At 48.1% G+C, this 27,313-nt stretch overlaps 1 protein-coding gene across 1 annotated transcript in view; it reads left to right on the top strand.

The window, feature by feature from the left end:
• Nucleotides 1-27,313, top strand: part of NME8 (NME/NM23 family member 8) — a 2,398,321-nt gene that overhangs the window by 2,134,432 nt on the left and 236,576 nt on the right. Inside the window, exon 19 of the mRNA XM_069613833.1 lies at nucleotides 19,343-19,408. Coding sequence (XP_069469934.1) covers nucleotides 19,343-19,408 — 66 coding nt within the window. The remainder of the gene's footprint in view (nucleotides 1-19,342; nucleotides 19,409-27,313) is intronic.

Raw genomic sequence — 27,313 nt, forward strand, 5'->3', positions numbered from 1 at the left:
GATGGGTGGAAGGTTCTGAATGAATCTGAACCACTGGCGTTGCTCTATGCCACCTTCCACACCACCGTTTTTAGCTCGTCTGTGCCATTGCAAAAGGGGTCCAGCCATATGCAAATCAGTCAGGTACTGCCACCAAAGATAGCAGCCCAGCCCGAACTGCTAGGCCAGGTCCCCTCTGCACGGGAACACAAGCAACCCCAGACATGTTTCGACCTTGTTGGGCCTCCTCAGTGAGGTGCAGCTTGGTTCCCTATGGCGCAGCGAACAAGGGACCCACGTCTAGGCATACCCTCTCTCATGTAGTGAGACAAACAATGAGCACAAAAGTGATGGGTGGAAGGTTCTGAATGAATCTGAACCACTGGCGTTGCTCTGGGCCACCTTCCACGCCACCGTTTTTAGCTCGTCTATGCCATTGCAAAAGGGGTCCAGCCATATGCAAATCAGTCAGGTACTGCCACCAAAGGTAGCAGCCCAGCCCGAACTGCTAGGCAAGATCCCCTCTGCACAGAAACACAAGCAACCCCAGACATGTTTCGGCCTTGTTGGGCCTCCTCAGTGAGGTGCAGCTTGGTTCCCTATGGCGCAGCGAGCAAGGGACCCACGTCTGGGCATACCCTCTCTCATATAGTGAGACAAACAATGAGCACAAAAGTGATGGGTGGAAGGTTCTGAATGAATCTGAACCACTGGCGTTGCTCTGGGCCACCTTCCACACCACCCTTTTTAGCTCGTCTGTGCCATTGCAAAAGGGGTCCAGCCATATGCAAATCAGTCAGGTACTGCCACCAAAGGTAGCAGCCCACCCCGAACTGCTAGGCAAGGTCCCCTCTGCACAGAAACACAAGCAACCCAGACATGTTTCGGCCTTGTTGGGCCTCCTCAGTGAGGTGCAGCTTGGTTCCCTATGGCGCAGCGAGCAAGGGACCCACGTCTGGGCATACCCTCTCTCATATAGTGAGACAAACAATGAGCACAAAAGTGATGGGTGGAAGGTTCTGAATGAATCTGAACCACTGGCGTTGCTCTGGGCCACCTTCCACACCACCGTTTTTAGCTCGTCTGTGCCATTGCAAAAGGGGTCCAGACATATGCAAATAGGTCAGGTACTGCCACCAAAGGTAGCAGCCCAGCCCGAACTGCTAGGCCAGGTGCCATCTACACGGAAACACAAGCAACCCCAGACATGTTTCGCCTTGTTGGGCCTCCTCAGTGAGGTGCAGCTTGGTTCCCTATGACGCAGCGAGCAAGGGACCCACGTCTTGGCATACCCTCTCTCATATAGTGAGACAAACAATAAGCACAAAAGTGATGGGTGGAAGGTTCTGAATGAATCTGAACCACTGGCGTTGCTCTGGGCCACCTTCCACACCACCGTTTTTAGCTCGTCTGTGCCATTGCAAAAGGGGTCCAGCCATATGCAAATCAGTCAGGTACTGCCACCAAAGATAGCAGCCCAGCCCGAACTGCTAGGCCAGGTGCCATCTACACGGAAACACAAGCAACCCCAGACATGTTTCGCCTTGTTGGGCCTCCTCAGTGAGGTGCAGCTTGGTTCCCTATGACGCAGCGAGCAAGGGACCCACGTCTTGGCATACCCTCTCTCATATAGTGAGACAAACAATAAGCACAAAAGTGATGGGTGGAAGGTTCTGAATGAATCTGAACCACTGGCGTTGCTCTGGGCCACCTTCCACACCACCGTTTTTAGCTCGTCTGTGCCATTGCAAAAGGGGTCCAGCCATATGCAAATCAGTCAGGTACTGCCACCAAAGATAGCAGCCCAGCCCGAACTGCTAGGCCAGGTCCCCTCTGTACGGGAACACAAGCAACCCCAGACATGTTTCGACCTTGTTGGGCCTCCTCAGTGAGGTGCAGCTTGGTTCCCTATGGCGCAGCGAACAAGGGACCCACGTCTAGGCATACCCTCTCTCATATAGTGAGACAAACAATGAGCACAAAAGTGATGGGTGGAAGGTTCTGAATGAATCTGAACCACTGGCGTTGCTCTATGCCACCTTCCACACCACCGTTTTTAGCTCGTCTGTGCCATTGCAAAAGGGGTCCAGCCAAATGCAAATCAGTCAGGTACTGCCACCAAAGATAGCAGCCCAGCCCGAACTGCTAGGCCAGGTCCCCTCTGCACGGGAACACAAGCAACCCCAGACATGTTTCGACCTTGTTGGGCCTCCTCAGTGAGGTGCAGCTTGGTTCCCTATGGCGCAGCGAACAAGGGACCCACGTCTAGGCATACCCTCTCTCATGTAGTGAGACAAACAATGAGCACAAAAGTGATGGGTGGAAGGTTCTGAATGAATCTGAACCACTGGCGTTGCTCTGGGCCACCTTCCACGCCACCGTTTTTAGCTCGTCTATGCCATTGCAAAAGGGGTCCAGCCATATGCAAATCAGTCAGGTACTGCCACCAAAGGTAGCAGCCCAGCCCGAACTGCTAGGCAAGATCCCCTCTGCACAGAAACACAAGCAACCCCAGACATGTTTCGGCCTTGTTGGGCCTCCTCAGTGAGGTGCAGCTTGGTTCCCTATGGCGCAGCGAGCAAGGGACCCACGTCTGGGCATACCCTCTCTCATATAGTGAGACAAACAATGAGCACAAAAGTGATGGGTGGAAGGTTCTGAATGAATCTGAACCACTGGCGTTGCTCTGGGCCACCTTCCACACCACCCTTTTTAGCTCGTCTGTGCCATTGCAAAAGGGGTCCAGCCATATGCAAATCAGTCAGGTACTGCCACCAAAGGTAGCAGCCCAGCCCGAACTGCTAGGCAAGGTCCCCTCTGCACAGAAACACAAGCAACCCCAGACATGTTTCGGCCTTGTTGGGCCTCCTCAGTGAGGTGCAGCTTGGTTCCCTATGGCGCAGCGAGCAAGGGACCCACGTCTGGGCATACCCTCTCTCATATAGTGAGACAAACAATGAGCACAAAAGTGATGGGTGGAAGGTTCTGAATGAATCTGAACCACTGGCGTTGCTCTGGGCCACCTTCCACACCACCGTTTTTAGCTCGTCTGTGCCATTGCAAAAGGGGTCCAGACATATGCAAATAGGTCAGGTACTGCCACCAAAGGTAGCAGCCCAGCCCGAACTGCTAGGCCAGGTGCCATCTACACGGAAACACAAGCAACCCCAGACATGTTTCGCCTTGTTGGGCCTCCTCAGTGAGGTGCAGCTTGGTTCCCTATGACGCAGCGAGCAAGGGACCCACGTCTTGGCATACCCTCTCTCATATAGTGAGACAAACAATAAGCACAAAAGTGATGGGTGGAAGGTTCTGAATGAATCTGAACCACTGGCGTTGCTCTGGGCCTCCTTCCACACCACCGTTTTTAGCTCGTCTGTGCCATTGCAAAAGGGGTCCAGCCATATGCAAATCAGTCAGGTACTGCCACCAAAGATAGCAGCCCAGCCCGAACTGCTAGGCCAGGTCCCCTCTGTACGGGAACACAAGCAACCCCAGACATGTTTCGACCTTGTTGGGCCTCCTCAGTGAGGTGCAGCTTGGTTCCCTATGGCGCAGCGAACAAGGGACCCACGTCTAGGCATACCCTCTCTCATATAGTGAGACAAACAATGAGCACAAAAGTGATGGGTGGAAGGATCTGAATGAATCTGAACCACTGGCGTTGCTCTATGCCACCTTCCACACCACCGTTTTTAGCTCGTCTGTGCCATTGCAAAAGGGGTCCAGCCATATGCAAATCAGTCAGGTACTGCCACCAAAGATAGCAGCCCAGCCCGAACTGCTAGGCCAGGTCCCCTCTGCACGGGAACACAAGCAACCCCAGACATGTTTCGACCTTGTTGGGCCTCCTCAGTGAGGTGCAGCTTGGTTCCCTATGGCGCAGCGAACAAGGGACCCACGTCTAGGCATACCCTCTCTCATGTAGTGAGACAAACAATGAGCACAAAAGTGATGGGTGGAAGGTTCTGAATGAATCTGAACCACTGGCGTTGCTCTGGGCCACCTTCCACACCACCGTTTTTAGCTCGTCTGTGCCATTGCAAAAGGGGTCCAGCCATGTGCAAATCAGTCAGGTACTGCCACCAAAGGTAGCAGCCCAGCCCGAACTGCTAGGCCAGGTCCCCTCTGCACGGAAACACAAGCAACCCCAGACATGTTTCGGCCTTGTTGGGCCTCCTCAGTGAGGTGCAGCTTGGTTCCCTATGGCACAGCGAGCAAGGGACCCACGTCTGGGCATACCCTCTCTCATATAGTGAGACAAACAATAAGCATAAAAGTGATGGGTGGAAGGTTCTGAATGAATCTGAACCACTGGCGTTGCTCTGGGCCACCTTCCACACCACCGTTTTTAGTTCGTCTGTGCCATTGCAAAGGGGTTCCAGCCATGTGCAAATCAGTCTGGTACTGCCACCAAAGGTAACAGCCCAGCCCGAACTCCTAGGCCAGGTCCCCTCTGCACGGAAACACAAGCAACCCCAGACATGTTTCGGCCTTGTTGGGCCTCCTCAGTGAGGTGCAGCTTGGTTCCCTATGGCGCAGCGAGCAAGGGACCCACGTCTGGGCATACCCTCTCTCATATAGTGAGACAAACAATAAGCACAAAAGTGATGGGTGGAAGGTTCTGAATGAATCTGAACCACTGGCGTTGCTCTGGGCCACCTTCCACACCACCGTTTTTAGCTCGTCTGTGCCATTGCAAAAGGGGTCCAGCCATGTGCAAATCAGTCACTTACTGCCACCAAAGGTAGCAGCCCAGCCCGAACTGCTAGGCCAGGTCCCCTCTGCACGGAAACACAAGCAACCCCAAACATGTTTCGGCCTTGTTGGGCCTCCTCAGTGAGGTGCAGCTTGGTTCCCTATGGCGCAGCGAGCAAGGGACCCACGTGTGAGCATACCCTCTCTCATATAGTGAGACAAACAATAAGCACAAAATTGATGGGTGGAAAGTTCTGAATGAATCTGAACCACTGGCGTTGCTCTGGGCCAACTTCCACACCACCGTTTTTAGCTTGTCTGTGCCATTGCAAAAGGGGTCCAGCCATGTGCAAATCAGTCAAGTACTGCCACCAAAGGTAGCAGCCCAGCCCAAACTGCTAGGCCAGGTCCCCTCTGCACGGAAACACAAGCAACCCCAGACATGTTTCGGCCTTGTTGGGCCTCCTCAGTGAGGTGCAGCTTGATTCCCTATGGCGCAGCGAGCAAGGGACCCACGTCTGGGCATACCCTCTCTCATATAGTGAGACAAACAATAAGCACAAAAGTGATGGGTGGAAGGTTCTAAATGAATCTGAACCACTGGCGTTGCTCTGGTCCACCTTCCACACCACCGTTTTTAGCTCGTCTGTGCCATTGCAAAAGGGGTCCAGCCATGTGCAAATCAGTCAGGTACGTCCACCAAAGGTAGCAACCCAGCCCGAACTGCTAGGCCAGGTCCCCTCTGCACGGAAACACAAGCAACCCCAGACATGTTTCGGCCGTGTTGGGCTTCCTCAGTGAGGTGCAGCTTGGTTCCCTATGGCGCAGCGAGCAAGGGACCCACGTCTGGGAATACCCTCTCTCATATAGTGAGACAAACAATAAGCACAAAAGTGATAGGTGGAAGGTTCTGAATGAATCTGAACCAATGGCGTTGCTCTGGGCCACCTTGCACACCACCGTTTTTAGCTCGTCTGTGCCATTGCAAAAGGGGTCCAGCCATATGCAAATCAGTCAGGTACTGCCACCAAAGGTAGCAGCCCAGCCCGAACTGCTAGGCAAGGCGAGTTTGGGCAGGTTGAAGAATGATTTTAACTGACTACTCGTCACAAAGGCTGATAAATCAGTATTTTCCACACAGCAGGATTACTGTAAAAAGAGAGTCAGGTGCAGGAAATTACTGCCAGATGTAGTGGGCTGGTGTTGTGTGGGTGAGTAGTTTTTTGGTGATGTTCGGTGGGCATGGGTCGCTGTGAGTTCTAGCTATGTTGCTATCTTTTAATAGTTTGTTGAAGATTCCCTAGCTTATCGGTTCAAATGGATTGAGTGTTGTGTTGTTTGTTGGGGTGCTGGTTTCTGGGAGGGTGTTGTTTGTGGTCTGTGGGAGACGCCAATGGCCTATTTTTGATGGTAAGTAGACTGTGATGCTGTTCATAGGGTTTGCCAAGATACAATGCTGCTGTTGGATGAAGTTAGGTTTTTTATTTCCTTGATGATTCTAAACATTTCTTTTCATGGATTTGTTGCTGATTGGATTCTCGCAGTATAGTATGCTTTTTTGGCTTTCAGGACTGTCATTTGTATCGCTGAATTCGTGGCTGGTAGTTGATGTTGTCCCTCTGGTTGTAGTGCTTTTTCCATCACCTTTCTAGGTTAAGTTTTTTTTGTAGTTCCCTCAGCTCCTCTGTGAACTATCTTGAAGAGTTTTAGGGGTGTTAGTTGAATGAGGACGGAGGATAGCAGAGGGGCAACACGCTGGTCCTAGAAGCAAGACCATGCAGAAAAACAGAGGTTCGAATCCCAGATCTGCACTTAGAAACTGAACTAAGGTATGGTATTAAAACTATGAGATAAATAAATGCATCTGTGATCCAGGTGTGAAGGTTCTCTTCAACTATGCCTGGTGTCATTTCGTTTAGGTGGGAGGTGTGTTAAAGTTTGAAGGTCCAGTCTTTTCCATTTTCTTCTGTTTGTCACCAGGAGTTTTGTGTTTGTGGGCATCATGCAGCTCGAGATTTAGACAGTGAAAGGGATCATATGCCGCTCTGAGAGTGTGTCCTACTCCTCCTACTATTTGTTTGGGATTGAGAGTTTCCAGTAGGGTGCTGAGGGAGTTTGTTGTGGTTTCATTTTTTCTTTCAAATCACATATTGAAGCCTCCCAGAATAATTATGTTATTGTGATTTGTGGAAAGGTTAACTATGGCATTGGTGAGATTTACTGCAAAGTTGGTGTTATAGTAGTTGGGTCTGCAGATCAGAAGGAAGAATATGTTGAATTGGTTGTTGTACTTGAAATTTACTAGGTGGGGTTTGCAGTGTTCTATTTCTGCTGAGGGTAGGGATGAGGAGCTGATGTGATTTGTGTGTGCTAGAGTGAATTATCCTCCTCTCTTCCAGTTTTGCTGTTAGTTTGCAGTAGTTTGGTGTTGCCTGGCCCGGCTTCATGAGCGATTACATTTTAGTTTTCTGAGAGCCATGTTTCTGTGAAGAATAGGGCGTACGTGTCACCTTACCTTAGGAGGTTGTAAATTTCTGTTATGTGCTTTGCCATAGATCGTATGTTGAGTAGGCTGCAGTGTAGTGTTTGGGATTTGGCCTTTTTCTTTGTTACATGTAATTTCTGGCATTTTGGTGCGGCCGGTGTTCGACAGTCCTTCGACTCTGTGTTGGACTAGCCAGTTTATTGCTGAGTGTGCATTTGTCATCTGTCACATTGTTAAGGAGTTACATTAGGTTTCACGATGCATTTCTCAGTTTTGAGTCGTTTGAGTCATTGTAGTCGTTGAAGTTAGATGTTTTGTTGTCCGGGTGGTACTTTTTCAGTCTCTGGTTTTGTAAGGGGTGTAGGTGGTGAGGTATTCTAGTCGAGCTCTGGTTCTTATAGGTTTCTTTCCAAAGTGGTCTTCTCCATTGCCAGGTTTTGTGTGTTGGGGTTTGTGGTTTGGTAGTATAGCAGGGGCTCCTCTAGTATTCCCTGGGTCCTTCATTGTGAGCTGTTTCATTTCTGGTGTGTATAGTTTGTAGGTGGAGAGGTAGTGGGAGATGTATGATGTCTTTGTTTTAGTCTTTGCCCAGATCTTTAGTTCGTTTAGAGGGGTTGGAGGTGATTTAGAACGGTTGTGAATTCTGGTAGCTAGTTCTTGTTCTTTGACGGAGATGTGGTTCCTTTTCCATCCTCGTTTGTTTGTTCTTCTTGAATCAGGGCATATTTGTTGATGTTTTGAGATTTTTGTTTAACAGTGGTCTATTGATGTTGTGGCTGTGCGACAAGGTATTCTGGATCATCGGTTCCCTTGGCTGGGGTGTTCAGTGATGTTGGTAGGTCCTGTTGGTTCTAATCCCAAAGGATATGCCATAGTGTTGGGCAAATACAAAACTGAGTCAACCATGTTTGTTGGGCTAACACAGTGCCGAATGCCTCACTGTGGTTATAGGGTCATGGTGGGGGAGGCCCGTGTTTTTCTAGCCCTTAAACGCTCTTTGGTTGCTCTTTGGTTACAGGGGCAAAATCCCTTTTATGATGAAATCGTTTCTCAGCCTCAGGAGTTTCCTGAGGTCCATCATAGTATGCTTCAGAGCAGTTGTAGTTTTAGTGGGTGAGGTTGGGTTAGGGTGTGGTCGTCCCCTGTGTTGTGGAGGTTTCTCATGTGGTGGATTGTTTTGTGGCCACCAACCCTTATGGTGGCAAATTTCTCACAGCTTCATGGTATAAAAGTTCGGAAGTGGCTGAAATGTTGTGGTGCTGATGGATAGAGCTCCCTGAGGTAGCCTCCCTCTGGATGTCTTGTGGTTGATCATCTTTGTGGGTTTGAGTTCAGTATTGGTAATGTTTGGGACGGCTGATTTTGAGATGGTAGAACTCCACAATGACTTGAGTCGGGCAGTAGAAATTAATGTAGCCAACTTTAGGGGGGCTAAATTCGGGGGTGGTGAAAGTGCAAGCTTGATAGAACGCAAGGTGGTTAGGGTTAGATGTGTCTAAATTGAATGGTTGTGAAGGTTCAAAAGATGGCTAGATTTAAAGCCATAGTGATTAAAAGTGGCTACATTGAAGAAGTAGAAGTATTCCACATGGCTAGGTTCAGAAGTGGGAGAGTTCAAAGAAGCAAACTCAGTGGTGGCACTGTTTGGGCTGGTAGGATTCAGAGGTTGTAGAAGCAAATGTAGTAGTGTTTGGAAGAGGTAGGTTCTGCGAAGTAGGTCCAAAAGAAGGCCTGAATACAGGATGTCAAAACTCAGAGTCGCAGAAATTCAAACTGGGACACTTCCACAAAGCTGAGTTCAGATCAGCGCAATTTAGTTTAAAGAGGCTAGGTTCGAAAGCAGCAAAGAAAAAAACAGAACTATTTTACAAGGTTAAAATCACAGGAGGCAGATATTAAAGCAGTCAACCCCTAAAATGTCTACGTTCAAAGTAACAGAAATCCAGTCAGCGCAGTCCTGAAATGGCAGATGGGATAATAAAAAAAAGCAGCTGGTATTAAACCAGCACAGTTTTAAACTGGCCATGTTCAAAAGCAGCGGAATCCAAATTAGTACAGCTTCAGTTTGGCTAAATTCAAAAGGAGCAGAGATTAAACCAGTATAGTTTTAGTGCGGCTAACCTCAAAAACAGATGAGATTGAACCAATACAGTTTTAAAGTGGCTAAATTCAAAGCAGTCCAAATCAAATCAGTACTGATTTAGTGTTGCTGAATTCAGCTGCACAGATTAAACCAGTACAGTAAAAAAGTGGTAATCTCAAGGGCAACAGAGTTTGAACCACTTCAGCTTTGGTGTGGCTAAATTCTTACACAGCGGGAGCCGAATAAATACAGCCCTAAACATGGCTATGTCCAAAAGCAGTGGAAATCAAACCAATACCGTTTTAGTGTGGGTAAATTCAGAAGTAGTTGGAATTAAATGATTACAGTTAAAAAGGTGGCTACATTCAGAAGCAGCAGAGACTGAACCAGTTAAGTTTTGGTGTGGCTAGATTCTAAAGTAGCAGTGATCAAACTAAAACCAGTTTTAGTGTGGCTCTGTTCAAGGCAGCAGAGATTAAACTGGTACCAATTGAAGGTGGCTAAATTCAGAAGCAGCAGAGTTTAAACCAGTACAGTTTAAAGGTGGCTAACTTCAAAAGCAGCAGAGATTGGACCAATTAATGTTTGGTGTGGCTAAATTCTAAAGCAGCAGACACCAAATCAGTATAGTTTCAGTGTAGCTAAATCCAGACGCAGTGGAAACCAAATCAGTACAGTCTTAGTGTGGCTTACTTCAGAGGCAGAGGAGATTGAACCAGTACAGCTTTAGTGTGGCTACGTTCAAGGGCAACAGAGTTTAAACCAGTACAAATTCAAAAGCAGTAGGAACCAGATCAGTACAGTTTAGTGTGGCTAAATTCGGCAGCAGCAGAGTTACTCACCGCAGTAACTAATGTACTCTTAGTCCTTAGTCCCCTTTCCTCCATACTGAATAGGCGTCCCTTCCAAGGGACACGAGACAGAACCTTTTTCACCAGAAAAACCCTCCTTCCCCTTTAAATTTTGAGGTGCGTCCCTGGGAGCATGCGCTACCCTGACTACACCCACCGGCGCCACTCCTCAATCCCCATTGACGCGTTGACAATAGTTAACATTGCCTAATGAAACCAAGTATTATTAGGGGGGAGGATGGTGGGACATATGGAGGAAAGGTGAATAAGGACTAAGAGTACGTTAGTCACTACGGTGAGTAATTCATAATTACTCTTACGTCCCATCCCCTTTCCTCCATACTGCACAGGCGATTACAACTGGGCACACGTTTTCTCTGGGGTGCGGCCTGTTCTTGCGAGGGGAGGCGTGCGATTTTGCTGGGGTGGAGCCATGGACTGCGCGGTGAGATGCACGATTTGGCTGGGGTGCAGCCTGGGCTTGCGAGTTGAGGCGCTCCTTCTCACAGAGGTACTGGATGGTGGCCTGGAGTGGTGTGGAGGCTTGCACCGTGTTAGTCCTTTTGTTTGCTTTTTGCTGTGCTTAGGGGCGTGTTGTGGGCGTTCCTCGCCAGCCTGTTAATTATTGCGCGACGGCTAGTAATGCATCTTTAAATCCATGAATACGCGTGGCACGCAATATTTTTTCTGCAGCAAGGCTCGTGCAGTACCCTTCTTAGCGCGCGGACCTTGTGCCATTTCTGCGCCCCATTCCATGAATTGGGCCCTAAGCATTTGTATTTGAGACTTTGGCTGCCATACTTAGTAGAAAAATGATTTTAATGTTCCTAAATTTGTGTCTTACACTGCTTGTAAATTACATTTTCCTTGTGCTTTCATGCGCAAAATGGCCCTAAATATGTTCGTTTCACTGTGTGTAAATCATTAGTTATCTGCTGTGTAAAAACCCCTTCACGCTCTAAATGTGTTCCTTTCATTGCTTTTTAATTGCTCCTTCATTGTTGTAAATAACTTGTTGGGGATTTCAAATGATGAACTTTCTAAATTCTTTCCTTTTGCTGTTTATAAATAACTTGCTGTCAATTCCCCCTTTGCGCTTTCAGACGTCTAACTGGAGCATGTTGGTCAAATCAAATCGCTTTGATTTTCAGTGGGGGGAAGGGGCGGCTTGGGGTGCCTTGATTCTGGAGGAGATTGCTGGGACGCCGCCCTGCCTAGCGGCAGCCCAGCTGATCCATATTTACAACATTTCAGGATTGCCAATATGATGCATATCCAAGTTGCACATAAACGGATGTCCAGATGGATGATAATGTGCGTTTGGGTGCCATCTTGAAAAAAAGACTGAAGGTTTGAAGTTTTAGTGTTCCCCCTTTTTGGCAGGACACTGACCTGAAATAAGACACGTCCACAGAGGGCAGCTTCAAGCGTGAACTGCTTTTATTAATCCCACCCTGACGGTCTACTCTGCACACATTGATGTAGAGAGGCTGCGGCTCTGACACTACATCTCCCCCCAACATAACAATGTATCACCCCATTTCTTCAATCCATCGTTTCGGACGTTGTATGGCTCTGTGGGGTCGTTCGTCAGCTCTCGGACACATCTGTTCCTGTGGTCCTTCAGGATCATCTGTCCTCTTATTGTATTCTTCTACGTCCCCTGTGTATCCCGATTCTTCACACATGCCTTCCCATTGTATTGTGTGTATGGAGCGGACAAACATCAGTTCTGCAGTGCTTATTCCTGTGTGGCGTGTTCCCTACAGTCCTGTAGAAGTTGATAAATGGTCTGTTCTAGTGGCCTGCGCTTTATGTTGACCACTCTGACAACTCTTTTAATGTTGGCCATGAAGCGTTCCACTGTACCAATAGCCTAAGGCCATAATGGTGTGGTCCATCTATGGAGGAACACCATGCATTTTGCAAAGTCCTTGAAGTCATTTCCTGTGAAATGAGGTCAGTTGTCGGATTTGACAACCTTCGGGATGCCGTAGATCAAAAATATCCAGTCCAGTATGGATATTACCGACATCGCTGTGGTAGACTGCAAGATTAGTATGTCAGGGTATCTGGAGTGTTCATCTAGGACCACTTCAATGTATAAACCCTATTGGAGTGGGCCAAAGAAGTCTATTGACACTTCTTCCCATACCTGTTCTGGTAATTGTGTCATCTGTAGTGGTTCCGGAAAAGTGTGTGGCTGTAGACTTAGGCAGACGTGACACGATTTGAGGTTGCTCGCTATCATGTTGTCCATGCGAGGGAACCATGTCTTTTGTCCGAGTAGTATTTAGTGGACACAATCCCTCTGTGGCCCTCATGCGCCACGTCTACGACTTGGTGTTGCAGTGATGGTGGCACTACTACCTTGTTCCTTTTGATTATCAGGTCGGATGGGGAGATTGAAAATTCATCTTTCACTCAGGCTTCAGTTCTCAGAAGGTGTTTGTCTATGTTGGGGTTCAGGGATGAAGTTACTTCTGCCGCTCTCCAGTGTCCATTTCGAATGCATTACGATACCAGCTCTAGCATTGGGTCCTCTGTTGTCTTTCGTGTGCGTTCTTCCAATGCAATAGTAGTTGGTCAGGCATGCTACGCTATGTAGTTGGCATATGCTTCCGCCCGGTCACCAGGGGAGTGCAGGTCTGACTGTGGATGGCGGGATAGGAAATCTACCCGGTTGGCTTCCTCTCTGGGTTTATGTACGTTGTTGAACCTGTATTCTTGCAGCTGCAGGCCCCAATTGGCGATGCTGGGAGGAATCTGGGCCGTTGGTTTGCCGTAGATGGTGATTAACGCCTGATGGTCAGTTATGATAGTGAAGGACTTGCTATAAAGAAAAAAAGTTAAATGTTTGCATGCCGATACAACGGCAAGACTTCCTTTTTTCTGGCCTGAGAGTAGCATTGTTCAGTAACCATTAGACTCCTGCTGGCGTAGGATACTATTTTCCTTTGGAGAGTGGCCACTGCCTGAGTGCTGGGCCAGGATGGCACCTAACCCAACTTGGCTTGCATCCACTGTCACTTCATTGTGTAGGTTAGCGTCGAAATATGACATTCACACCACTGTCGCAATCTCCCTCCTGATTGAGCCAAATGCTTCTTGGCAGGTCGAGTCGCATGTGAAATTGTGGCCCTTTTTTGTTAGCGTCCGAAGTGGAGAGCTGGTGGACACAAAGTCTGGAAGGTATTGTGTGCAGTAACTCGCAAGACCCAGAAAGGAGCTGACCTGAGCCACGTTCGTAGGGCATGGTGCTTATGTTAGGGCCTTAATTTTGTCTGGATCAGGTTCTATTCCTTTGTTCTAGAAGATATGGCCAAAAAATGTAAGTGCAGATTTGTTGAACGCACACTTCTCCTTGTTGAGTGTCAGGTTTGCATCTTCTAGCGGCTAGCATACTTTTAGCAGCATGGTGTCATGAGACTCTTCTGACTGCCATATATCAAGATATCCTCACTCTAGTTTCAACAGTTTGGTATGTGACATATGACTTTCCTGATTTCTTCTTGGAATATCTCTGCCGCAGAGGATATTAGAAAGTTCAGTTTCTTGTACCTGAATAGCCCTAAATAGCCCAGGTTTGTTATATAATGCAATACTTTGTTTATTTCATTCTGGTGGTATCCTTTGTTTAAATCTAGCATGGCGAGTTGTCACACTATTTAAGAGGCGATATGATATGATAAGTCATTTATAACGTGCCTGTACACAAGTGTTTCTAGGCATGACAAGACTAGGGAGGGAAGACAGGGAGAGGACAACACAAACAATCTTACTAGGCCATGTGTCATTCAGATCATGCAAGCGCGAGAATGAGTTGTATCATGTCTGTGATGCATGGTGTTTGGTGGCGCTCTCTCATGGCAACTTGCATGTCTATACATAACTGAATCTGGACTTCTGGTCCCTTTTTTGGTACTGGTACCACAGGGGAGACCCATGGGTTGGGTCCTGTGGCAGGTTCAATCACATCTGATTTGTTGAGGGCTTGTAGCTCTTTTCCACCTGATGTTGTATGTTAAAGGGTATACCCCTGTAGTGCTGAGAAACGGGCTTAGCAGATGGGTCAATGTGCAGCTTTATCTGACACCCTTTTAGTTTGCCAATCCCTTTGAATAGGGGAGGTTAATGTGCTTCTACTTTAGCGGCAGGCGTTATGTATTTGTCGGCCATGAGGCGGTATGTAAGCCCCATTTGGATGGCCAATTGGGAAACTCAGTATGCACCCGGACGTAGGTTCCGCATCGATGACATGTATCGTGATGCGCTCTGATTTCTCTTTATAATTTCAGGTGGTGGTGAAAACACCTTTGCACAGGGCAGTGATTGCTTCGCTCCATAGGTATACATGTCTACTTGGGCCCTTTTAAGGCATGGATGTTGTCTTAGCCTTTCAAAGTCTTTCTCTGGCATCAGAGTCACAGTGGCTCCTGAGTTTATTAAGAAGTCGTATGTTTTCTTGTGTTTCGTGAGTGGTAGGTTTGGGCTGTGTGCCGTGGTGTGGGGTTACCTATGGCATACAGATAATCTTTCTTTCCTTCTGTGCTTGATGATGTTTCTGATTTGCTTGCTGACAGTGTTTTTGAGTGTAGGTGATATTTTTTTGCTTTGTTTCCCTTTGCAGCGGGCCTCTGGGGATGGTCTTCACCTTGATCATATGTTGTGTCAGTATCTTTTTTCAGATGTCCTATGTCTCTCCTCCCTTGAGTGTTGGGATGAGTATTTGTGTCTGTGTGGTTTGGCATCTTTATATCGAGATCCTGATGTTATGAGCGCATGGCACATGGATCTGAAACGGTCTTCCCCACCACATGTAGAGCATTCCCGTACCAGTGCTGGGCACGTGCCTTTGTGAGGAAATTCATATCCGCACCGGAAGCATTGACGCTTGTCATACTTCTCTTTGTTCGCTGGCGTGGGCTGTGCCATACGCTGGTGTAGCGACTCTTCTTTTACTGTAGTTGTGGGTGTAATCTGTAATTTACTCATGGTAGATGCTTGGTGTTTCAGAGCCGTTGTCGTTCTTGCCAAAAGCAGTATCTCTGTGAGAGTGTGTGTCTTTTGTAGCAGTTTCTTTTAAAGGTCACCGATTCACATCCCGCCATGATTTGCGATTTGATGGCCTCTTCATTAGAGTATAGGTGAAAGTTGCAGTTTTTTACTTTGGATCTCAGGCGCGTTAGAAATGTATCCAAGGTTTCGCCTTGTATCTGCATGGTGGTGTGGAAGATGTGGCGTTCCTAGTCTACATTTTTATGAATAGCAAAATGTTCGTTGAAAATGCATTATAATGTGGAATAGGAGTATTCAACCTCTTAGGGCAGTTCTAATATGATATCTCTCACTTCCGGGCAAGCTGTCAGTGTGAGGAGCCCTTTCATGCGTTTGTCCTACTGTGGGCCTAATGCCTCCAAATATACATCAAACTCCCCGATCATCCATCTAGACCACTGGAGGCCCATATTCGTTAAGCCCGTCAGGTTCCCCCTAGGTTCCCTTGCCCTTGCTCTTGATCTCCCATTGTTCACTCTTGTGGTTTTATGGCTTAACCCCAAATTACTGCTCCAGGCGAATATGTTCTTGGTACTTTCCTCCCCACTAAGCCTTCACAGTCCTTCTGTTGTCAATTGCCTTCACCCTCGGGGCCTCCCTTGCTCACGCTGTGTGATTGTCAGCCTGGATGGTCTCTGTTGGGCCTTGCTGAGCTCCGTGGGTCGAGCCGTACCTTGTATTTCCTGCTATTGGGCGTGCGTCTTGTTCCACGGGCCTACCCGACAGTTGGCATGCAAGGGGAAATCGTCCTCTCAAAATGCGTGTCACTGCCAGGCGTCGGACGGATGTTGATGACTTCGCATGCTGATGCTGGCACGTCGACGAGCCGCTTCAGCTCACGGAGCGGTCCGTCGCCTCCCTTCCTCTTCTTTGCTTACAGCGTGAGTGTCCGCTCGCAATTCCCTCAGAGTCGTTGTACTCTGACAGGTAGCGTCGAACTGATCCACTGTATCTGGTCATACGGGATCAGGTCAGTGACCTTGTCGCCAGTTTAGTGTTCCCCTTTTTGTCAGGACACTGACCTGAAATAGGTCATGTACACACAGGGCAGCTTCAATCGGGAACTGATTTAATCCCACCTATCTGTCTACTCTTTACATATTGATATGGAGCAGCTGCAGCTCCGACACTACTGATGTGTACACACAGGAAGCTATCTCGGGTCTGTGTCTAGCGGGTCCGCTAACAGAACCAATGAACACTATCCTGTGTGCGAAAATGGGGTGGGAGATTTGGTTCATCATTTTAAGGCTAATGTCTTGTGGTGCGTCAACCGTCCCAGGGCCCAAACAAAAATGTTATTGCATTTTTTGATTACGGTGTGATTCTTATTTGAATAGAATACAGGAGATTGTATCATTATATATAAACAGGTTTGTAACTGTTTAATTGATTTGTTTGCTTAATGGCGGCCTGGATATCTCTTTTAAAACTCGCAAAGCACAGGCATGAGTTGACCTGCTCCTTTCTTGATACTAAGGTTTCCAAATTCTGAAGACTTATAACTCGTACAATGTGAAATACTTAGGAAGGCAGCCCTAACTGTTTGTAAATTGAGAGAACGTTATTCATGGTCTTGAACTCAGAGGCGGATTTAAGGCAAAGAGCCTAATTGACAGAGGGCATAGATTATGTAGCGAGGAGTTTAAGGTGGGGGATGTTAATTGTCCTAGCGAGTAATGAACTTTAGGGATAAATGCTCCGTGTTTTCTAAGTTTTCTTTTTTTACTATTGGAGTTGTGTGTTTACAGGTTTGACTCTGCTGAAAGCAACCTGGTCACCTCGCCATGTTTTGCTCACATGAAGTGATTTAACCTGCACACAAATCCGCCCTACCCTCACATCCACTCTTCCCATGCAAAATCACATGCTCTCACGTACGCTTTAAAAAAATGCTGCTCCCCTCTTCCATCCACTCCTTCATCTCTAGCAATAAGCCCCCCTACTTTCCCCTCCCATTCAATACTTCCTTTATCTTTCATCATTCCCTCATTCCTTTCACCTTCCAGCCACTACTTTTCTCACCTTCCACCCAGTCTCTCTTTCCCCATACGGAAAACTATTGTCACAGCATGAACAATGAATACTGTACACTGGAGACCCTTAAAAGAGAGCTTCAGAGGGGCTATAAAAATAATACAAAAACCAGAGCAAAAAAGCAGCAAGATAAATAGTGTGACATCATCAATCTACTGATCTCCCTTCCAATCTGAACTCTCCTTTCTATTTCATCCATCTTCCCTCATCTCCCCCTTCGAGTCACCATTCTCGTTTGCCCCCACTCCCACACAGTATGCACACCCCTACAACGTCTTCCTGGTGTGACTTGGGAGAGTAGAGGATGATTTCTCCTCTTCTCTGCAAGGCCAGTTCCACGTGCCACCCCCTCCCTTATTTCATCTCACCTTCAGCACTTCTAGTAATACCTCCCTGAAACCTGTCGCAAATTCCACAGTCCTCCGAGGAGAGCCATGGTGAGCTGGCATCTTATTATGAAAAATGGTGCCGCCCAGGATATTGCAGCATGGAATGTGAAACTTTGTGGGTTAAACAATGTCATTTTGAAAAGGAACGCTACATTTTTCGAGCATTTGTTCAGCACATGTTTTATTGGGTGTCCAGTTAAATTGTCGAATCCATAATGTTGAATGACAAAAATGTCGAAAAAAATTGGCCAATTTTTTTTTCTCGAAAATGTCATTTTTACATTTACATGGCTTTTTTTGCTTTTGTGCGTTAAAAAAAGGGTTAAAAGTGGGAGTGGAGGGGGGAATCCCCCATTTCGAACAGAAAAAAAAAGCCATTCGAAAAAAAAAAATTTCGCCCATTTTTTCCCACATTTTGACTTTCGACATTATGTTATTCGAAATTATCACTATAAACCGTTTTATTGAGTTCAGTGTGCGAGTGAGTTATGGTATGCAGGAGAGAGATCCAGGGTGCAACAGCAATTGGAAATATAACAAGTATGCACATTTGGAAACAACATCTGCTACTTTGTATAATGAATATGAAAGGTTGCTATTGTTATAAATATATGGAGCGACACTATTCACCCATGGGGAATTTTTTTTTGGAACTGACCTGAAATAATCCAAAGGACACCTAATTGTCGCAGTCAAGGCAAAGTGACATTAAATGATTTAACAAGGATCACACTTTGGTTAAGTGGTAAAGGTGGAACCTGAGCCAGGTCTGAAAACAAGTTACAAAACCTAAACTAATACTCTATTTTATGCAAATGACTTTAAAAGTGCAGAAGTCACATGATAAACCAACCTGAAAATGCATTCCTTACTGTAGAAACATTTTGAATAAAAAGAATATATAGAGGAGCACTTTTATTGACATGTTTGTGCAAAAGGGCTCTTGCATGCTATTTGAATTGTTTCCATCACGTAGTGGAAAAGGAAATGGTAAAACACAGATGAAACCACATTTACTTGTCTTTTTTTCACTACATGTCTAGGAAAGTGACTTTTCCCAACAATTAACGATTACGGGAGTCACTTACAATGGACTCCTTTGGACTGTATGCTTTTACCAGAAGTAAAATTCAGGTGGATTCCATAGGAATCCATTGGTTTTTCCGTAAGCAAAATAAAGACATGCTGTCGGAAAACCAAGCAGGCTTGGCAGACAGACCTGAAAGGGCAGGAAAACGTGTTAAGTCTGCTCTGCTCTCCAACCTCGCCTGCCAAATACACAAAATCCTGTGGGGCATAAAAAGTGGCAGTAAATGTGTTCACCACCACTTTTTCCACTCCTCAGCTCTTGAAAAATGACCCCCTAGGATTTCAGCTTTATTTTCCCTATCGTGAATGGAAGTCTATAAGTAACAGCTTGCACATTAATGAGAACCTTCAAACAATGTTTCCATCACTAATCACTTCCCATTATAAATGGTCTGCTGAGGAGACGTGTTAAAAAGGTAAGACTCACAAGGGGGTTGTGTGCAGCCCTGGCTGTTTTTCTTTGAGTTGAGATGGGCTCAGTGGGGCGCGGGTGAAGGGAGTGTGGGAGTGTGTGCATTTGTCCCATGTGCAACTGTTAAACCTGCATCTGCTTGAATTATTCTTCAGTGTAGACACAATGAACCAAAAACGCTTAGGGAATTTTACCAACTATTTCCCTTTGTGTGCTTTTACATTTGTTTGTTAGTTTGCACTAACCTGTTTGCTTTTGCAGGACAAGAAGACACCCATCCTGCAGATTCTGAAGTTGGTGATGCAGCTGAAACTACCAAGGTTCTAGGTGAGTCCCCTCGAAGACTGCAAATTCCTCCTAGTCCAGCATCCTAATTTTAAAATACTGGAAGGATGTGTGAGCAGGCTTTGGTTTAGGTAACACCAGTCATTAACTGGCCACCAATAATTGGTTTTGAATTATTCATGATAGCAGAATGTGTTTTTAACCAACTGTTGGAAAGGGGGCAGCCTCCCCCCAGGCGCTCTAAAGTAAGACAAGACGCATTTAAGGCACTGTGATGAGCCAGGGGGTAATGGGAGCAGTGAGAGGGATGCCTTCCTGTCTAGCAGAACCACATGCTAATAGAACCAAATATAGTGTGATCATACGGTGCATGCCAAGGTGCGGGCGGCATCGCTATTTTGCGTAGATACTAATAATTCTAGATAGAAGAGAGGGCTTTCACTGTAAATGCGGCATTACATGCACTTGGCCCAAATCCACGGGCTCACAGAAATCTCCAGTCATGCCTGAGCTCCCATGAGGACAGTTTGCACCCCCACCCGCCATACTGTTTAGTCATTGTTCTTGAAAGTGTTGCAAAGATGTGTCTTTCAACCAAGAGGAATGTGCCCTACAAGGCTGTGATCAGAGACCGGCGCCTGGTGTGCATTTTATCTCACTTTGGCCAAAGCATGACCCAGCCCATTCCTGAGTGACCACGATTTATAGCCCATATAACTGACTAAACCCTAAGATACCTGAATTCCATGACACCAGGTGCCCTTTGCCCACCAACCCCAAAGTAACAAATCCTGAAATGTTCAAAGTGGATGGACAGGGTGTATCGTTAAAGCAACAACCATGTGATTTGTATTGCAAGGTGCTGGAAGGGATAGATTATATTTCAAAGGGGACCTTGGGACCGGATAGCCCGGAGGGAGTGACTGAAATGTGCGTGCTGAGAGTTAATACGGCTCCTTCCCGGTGAGCCTCTGTTCGCCTTCCGAGGGGTCTCCCTCCTAGCTCATCTGGGCCCGACAGCGGTCCACTCACACTCCCTGCATGTGCCCCGCCAGCCGAAGGGCCCTCGGGGTCCGCCGGTGGTTGCTCCTCAATGTCCATCAAGTTCAAGCCTTGCTCACAGGTTGTGATCTTATGCTGCCTGCCCTGCCACAGGAAGCTTAGGCCAAATGGGTGGGACCATCTGTATTTTATTTGTTTTTCGCGCAGGTGTTTCAACAAATTAATTATACTCCTACTATACATCTTATTTATCACTCATACTGCACACTTGACAGGCCTCAAGACGGTTACACAGGAGGTTCAGCCCGGAACCTCCTGTGTATCCGTCTTGAGGCCTGTCAAGTGTGCAGTATGAGTGATAAATAAGATTTATAGTAGGAGTATAATTAATTTGTTTTCTGACCTTGAACATGAGATGATGAGCCCTGCAGCACACACGTGATGGAAGACAGACGCGCTGAGGTGAGACCAATAAACTGCCACCCCATATGGATAATTGTAACACCTATATAGGGTCCATCCAATCAGCCGTGTGGGTTTTTACTGTATGTTGGTGACAATGTTCTTAGAAGCAGAGTTCTTTGCTGGTGCTCTAATCTGTGTGTGAGATTAAATTTGTTATCCTTACAAGATCGACTTGGGCCTTTCTTCCCTAGCGGGTTGTATTTTCTCTGGTGTGAGCGGTCAGGGGTGTGCCCTCAATCAGTGACTCCGACGTGATCCCAGCACTTGCGGAGGTTTCCAGGCCGCTTCCCCGGAAGGAACCGCACCCACCTACAGCAACCAGCCCCAAATAAAACATGTGTTCTAAGTGGTTTAGCAGGAGCCATTTTAAGAAAAGTCCTCTCAGCTCTTTGAAGCGGATGCGGCTCAGAGGAGAATGCAGGCCGGTGTTGGAACCCGGTGACGGAGGAGTTCGGGGGAGCATGCACATGTGAGTAGACTCTTGTAAGAGATAACAAGTAGGGGACAGATGCATGGGGAAGCGTGAAAGGTGTGAGAATGTGGAGCGCAAGGACATTGATGTGACATGTATGAGGTTTGGGTTATTGTTGGTAAAATTTGCATTATTGGTTGAGTGGTTCGGTAAAGTAATATAAGGAAAGGCATTATAAGGTAAGGCAGAGAATCCCTCTTCTGAAGGGGAGGGAAGGTGGTACCACAAGACAAAATAATATTGAAAGGAGGTATATGGAAATGAAAAGTAGTGGTCTCATAAGAAGTAGGCCTGTAACTAGTAGTGGTTGTTAGGGTAGTGTGTTGGTTTAATATATGGTAGTTGTGTTTCTTGGGTAAAAAGCAGGCCCAAGAAGGGGCAGTAATTGTGTGTGTCGGGGTGTTTTGTGGTGATGCCCGATTTTCTGGAGCGACTTGGGGCGTATGGAAGGGTGAGAGAGAGGGATGGGGGTTTATTCTCTTGCTTTTTGCTGTTACAAGCAAGCAACAGCATGTGCAGCGCATTAGAGGGATTTTTTCCGGGTTAGTAAGAAATAGAGTCACTAGCATCGGGGAGGATCACCAATAGAGCACATGTATAAGGCCCTGCCACTGTATCGTGACAGGGTGGAAAAGTACCATAAGCAGTGGGTCGCGGAGACAGAAGGAGAGGATGGATGCCCTGCCCATGGCCAGGGCAGGGCTCGCACAACAAGAGTATTTTGGAACACATGTCCACATTTTTAGTAGCCAAATATAAGGGGATGCAGCTACAGAACAGAAAAGAGAATCTCTGTCTTTTGTGTATGTTTGAAGACATAGAGGATCAAGGGAATGGAGCGGAGGCACAGAGAGAGAGAGAGATGGGAAGTGCGGAAAGGGATGAGAAGGTGGGGCGCTAGTGAGGGGTAGGGGTTTATATCCCTCAACAATATATCCTGCAGAAGGTTCCACTAATCCAAGTTATGTATCCACTGCAATAGGGACTCCTTTTGCTGCAGTAGTGTCCCCCATAGTGTCAGTAACACCACAGGCTACCGCTCCCCAACCTCCGTATACCCATCCGCCCGAAGTACCGCCATCGATTGGTTATAGGTCTAGGGAATTCGAGGATAGACTGACAGGATTAATAGCAGAGCTAAAAAGGCTACAGACATCCCCAGGAACAGGAAGGGATATAAGTGTATTGAGAGGATGATCGGGAGAGTGGAAGTCAAGGGAAGTATTGCTTAAGATGGATACTGAAGGTATAAGATGTGTAGGTGTCAAAAAAGAAAGGAGTCCGGATGGGTGGATAATCTTGGGAGAGGAGAATACGGTGTTGGGAGAGAATGTGGAGGAAGGGGATGCTGGTATGTTCACAGAGGATCCAAATGAAGAAGGGAGGGGTGAAGAGGCTGCTGAAAACACCCCGCCCAAGTGTTTTGTATTTGTATTTATTGGATTTTATATAGCGCTTTAAGCCAAAACGCTTTACATGAAACAACAGTGAATACATTAAAGCTAGTTGATACAAATCATGAATCAAGTAGAAGGTATATGGGCAGGGGGCAGGGTGAGGAACAGGACTGGCCGGATGGCAATAGTAAAGAGAAGAGGAGTTGCAAAGAAGGGTGTGGGAAGTAGAGCAAAAGTGCATGTGCCCCTCATACATAAGGAGGAAGGGCGGACACAGTATGTGCCCTGGAAACAAAAGGATGAGAATAATTTTATTAAGGCCCTCCCACAGCTCACAGCAGGGGAGAGCAAGTGGATGTACGAATTTGAAAAACAAACGGCATGGTTGCCCCTGGCAATATGGGATCTTAAGAGCCTATTGGTTGCCTTAATTGGGGATCAGGCTATGGAGGTGTGGGTTAAGGCCAGATACCCGGGAGAAAACCTGGGGGGACGACGCACATAATGGAGCATTGTTCATTGTTTAATGGAGTTAGGGCAATGGTATGGGACACACTACGGAGGGCCTTCCCGGACACTCCCGATTTGCAGTCATTAATGCAGTATACCATGGGGGATGATGAGGACCCAGCTAGATTTATTCTCAAAATGCAAGAGAAATGGAGAGCAGAGACGGGAGGGCCGTGGGACCAATCAATACCATTCTTCTTTTTTATCGTAAAGCGGGGTTTGCCGAAGGAAGTGCAGAAGGCACTGGATAAGATTGTGGGTATTGAGGCGAAGGGATGGCCGGAAATACAGAGCATAATAGTGCATCATTGTAAACGAATTAAGAAACGGGAGAGGGAAACAGCTCGAAGGCGTCAGGGGGACAAAGCGAAGTTGGTGGAGAAAATATTGGCAAAGGTGGTAGTTCAGGTGCCTGTTATGACGCCAGTACAGGTGGAAGGAACAGAGAGTACCCAGCAAGTTGTGAGTGCCACTATTGCGGCACTCTGGGCGGAAGGAGGACAGTGGAGCGGGGCAACAGTATCCCTGCCCACATTGGCAGTAAAGAGGGCCGCAGCAAGAAAGGGGGGGATTACGAGGGGCAAGAGGAGGGTTTGAACCGAGGGGAGGTGGGTTCGGACAGTCTCAATTTTGGAATTGTTTAATGTGGGGGCATTTTGCAAGGGAGTGCCGGAGCAGGTCCGCGGTGGGGTATAATTAGGGCCACAGCAACAGGGCCAAGAGCCCCAAGGACCTCAAGGACTAGGGTTCCAGCAACAAGGCCAAAGGTACCAGAACGGAATCACCCACGGGGGCAATACCAAACGTATAATCAGCACCCTCAAGTGCCGGACACACAAGCGCGGCACTCGCCGCAGCAAAAGTAGGGTAGGGTTGCCCCGATAATCAGGGTGCCAGGTGGGACTGCCGCTCCATTTGGGGGAGCAGCAGTAGTAGGAGGTAGCCCCTTCTCATTCCCTGGAACGGCCACGTATCCCGATTAGGACAGCCCACAGAGAGCACTCGCGTGTCCGGTCCTGTCGACGACTATCCACCCTGAAGAGGAACCGTTGGTAGGGGCAGAAATAGGAAATAAGCAATTTGTATTCATGGTCAACTCTGGCGCAACTAAATCATGTATCATGTAAGGACACATTCCACTATCCGGAAAATACCTATTTCCAAGGCTCCATACACTGAGGAGTTGGATGTAAAGGTGGGAGGGAAGGTAGTATGGGCGCCCTTCTATATTCCGAGAGTTCCCCAGTCTATTTACTGGATAGGAACCTGCTCAGTAAGTTAAACATGACTATATCCTTTACAGATCTTCGAATAGTGTGTTCAATGTCTGGGATGTGTGCTGTAAGTGCGATGTTGATCGTCCACACAGTGACAAGTAAGATGGTAGTTTGCAGGATTCATTTAGACCCGGACATGTTAATCTATGGTATTACCGTGCTTTCATTTCATTTTTCGCCCAGCTGTGTCGCCGGAGGTGGTGGCAGGAACAATATTATCGCTGGACCTGCAGGGGTTGTTGGTTTCGGACAGAAGTTTTGTCCTAATATGAATGGATAAGGACGGGTGTGAGTGGCATACAGTGCTCTGTGTAGACCCAACAGTACAGCCAAAGGTGGTGACAGATGACGATCTGTTCGACAATAAAGACAAAGAGTGGGAAATAATACTGGTGATTTGCATCCCATGAGACAAATTGATACAGTACTGAAGAGTGCAGTGTCCTTTAATGGCAGCAGTAATCCCATCCCAGTTTTTCAATGAAGATTTACAGCATGTGCCTTCACAGTTGTGGACTACAAATCCACATGATGTAGGGTTATTGAAAGATCTAACACCTGTGCATATTACCCGGAAGACAGGTACGATGCGGCCCAGGGTAAGACAATATCCACTGTCAAGTGTCAAGAGAGGCGGAGGAAGGCATTAGAAAAACATTACAGGCCCTACTGCACCAGGGGATTATCGTGCCATCTACGTCCCTGTGCAATACAGCAATATATCTGGTTAAAAATCAACGGGGGGATTCCAAGATGGCCGCCGAGTAAAGGACATCACAGCTCCCGAGCTCCCGAACCCGCTCTCGCCCTGAACGGGCGTCTGACGCCGATCTTTGCCCTCCCCGGCACCCCTACCCGCAGTTGGTGTCCCGCTCCCCGGTAGACGATGAGTGGGGGCTTCGCGGGGGCTCTGTGACACACTGGCCCGAAGAGGAGAGACGCACCGCACCAGAACTTCGGCGCGCCTGCAGGAGTTAAAGTAGGGCCGAGCCGGCTGCAGAGTAAGCCCAGGTGGGTCTCGGCGAGAGACCCCCTATCGGAGATCGCATCGGGGAGGCCCAGGGTGAGTGGCGATACGCGGTACAGCACGGCCTGGCTGCCCCCCCTGCAGACGTGGATCCGCTGGGTCTGCGGGGTGCACGGGGGCTGGCAGGCACTGCAGAGGCGGACCCGGAGCCCCGACTTAACCACGGACACACTGGAACGCAGCACCCGGAGCAGAGACAGTAAGTGGGAAGCAACGGGGGCATTTGTAAAACCCCAGGCTTGGTCCCCCTCCCGGAGCGCATCCCAAAGAGCAGCTGGCGGGCGGACAATTGAGGCCGGAGCACTGCTGAGGGGAGAGGGGGGCCCTCCAACCTCCAGAGGCACGGCAAGTCATTGAGGGAGGGCTGCACAGTGGGAGCCTGACCCGGATCTTCCACCTTGGCAGGGACTGCCCCCAGGATCATCAAGGCCCTGAATTCAACCGGCCCACAGGTGAGACCCAGCCGTGGCGAGCAAAAGGCATTTGGATGGGGCAGAGTCCTGCGGCCCTTTCCAAGAGACTGTGGGGGAGAGAGGGGTTTGCGGCCCCTGTACGTGGAATCTAGCTGCATCCCAGAGCGAGAAACCCACGCTCTCCCCTCATTGCTCCGACCACTCTACCCAAGAACATGCAGGATTACACAGGCCATGAGGCTTTGGACCCGGAGTCCACTATGTCTAGAAACAGATCTAGCGACCCCCCCCCTCGGCCATTACAGGTGCAAAGAAGTCCCAGGAGGGCCCCCTAGCCAAATTCTGGGCCAAAGATCTGGAGCAGGATGCCGACACCCAGAGTGAACACCAGGCAGGTGACGGGGCAGGGGCCCGGGGCGCAGACCCCCGCCCAGAGCGCCACGATGGGCCGGTCACTCACGCGACGCTTAGACAAGTCCTTGGCGAAGTGGTTGATAAAATCAGATCGGCGAGCCAGAAGCAGATTGACGCCTTAAGAGAAGATCTGGCAGAGGGGCTAAAGGACATCAAGCGCGATATCCAAAACATCGAGGAGAGAGTGGATACAAAGAGCGGGCCATCCAAGAGTTGACCGAGGATGAAGGAAGGGGGAAAATCTACTGGAGACTTTGGCGCAGGCCACCCAGAACCTGGAGCTACAGGCCGAAGATCTAGAGAACTGTTCTAGAAAGAGCAACATCCGAGTTAAGGCACTGCCAGAGTCCGTTCAGCCCCAGGATCTCACACAAAGTCTCACAGCGGTCTTCAGGGATCTTCTGGACGCAGACACCGTCACTGATTTACAATTCGACAGAATCCACAGAGTGGGTCCTCCCCGCCCAAAGCCTGGGGCCAGGCCTAGGGATGTGCTTGTGGCCTTTCACAGCTACGTTACAAAAGAGAAGATCCTGGGAAAGGCGAGACGGGCCGGCAATATATCCTGTAATGGCGCTGAGATATTTTTGTATCAGGATTTATCCCTAATAACATTAAACAAAAGGAGACGTATGCTCCCAGTGTTGAAACACCTGCTCGAAAAATAAATAAAATACAGATGGTCCCACCCATTTGGCCTAACCTTCCTGTGGCAGGGCAGGCAGCATAAGATCACAACCTGTGAGCAAGGCTTGAACTTGATGGACATTGAGGAGCAACCACCGGCGGACCCCGAGGGCCCTTCTGGCTGGCGGGGCACGTGCAGGGCGTGGGAGTGGACCACTGTCGGGCCCAGACGAGCTAGGAGGGAGACCCCTCGGAAGGCGAACAGAGGCTCACCGGGAAGGAGCCGTATTAACTCTCAGCACGTCTCGCCTGGAACCTCAGCAGCCACCAATTCCTTAACAGC

Source organism: Ambystoma mexicanum, chromosome 5p, assembly GCF_040938575.1.
Source record: "Ambystoma mexicanum isolate Mex_15411 chromosome 5p, UKY_AmexF1_1, whole genome shotgun sequence".
Classification (NCBI taxonomy): domain Eukaryota; kingdom Metazoa; phylum Chordata; class Amphibia; order Caudata; family Ambystomatidae; genus Ambystoma; species Ambystoma mexicanum.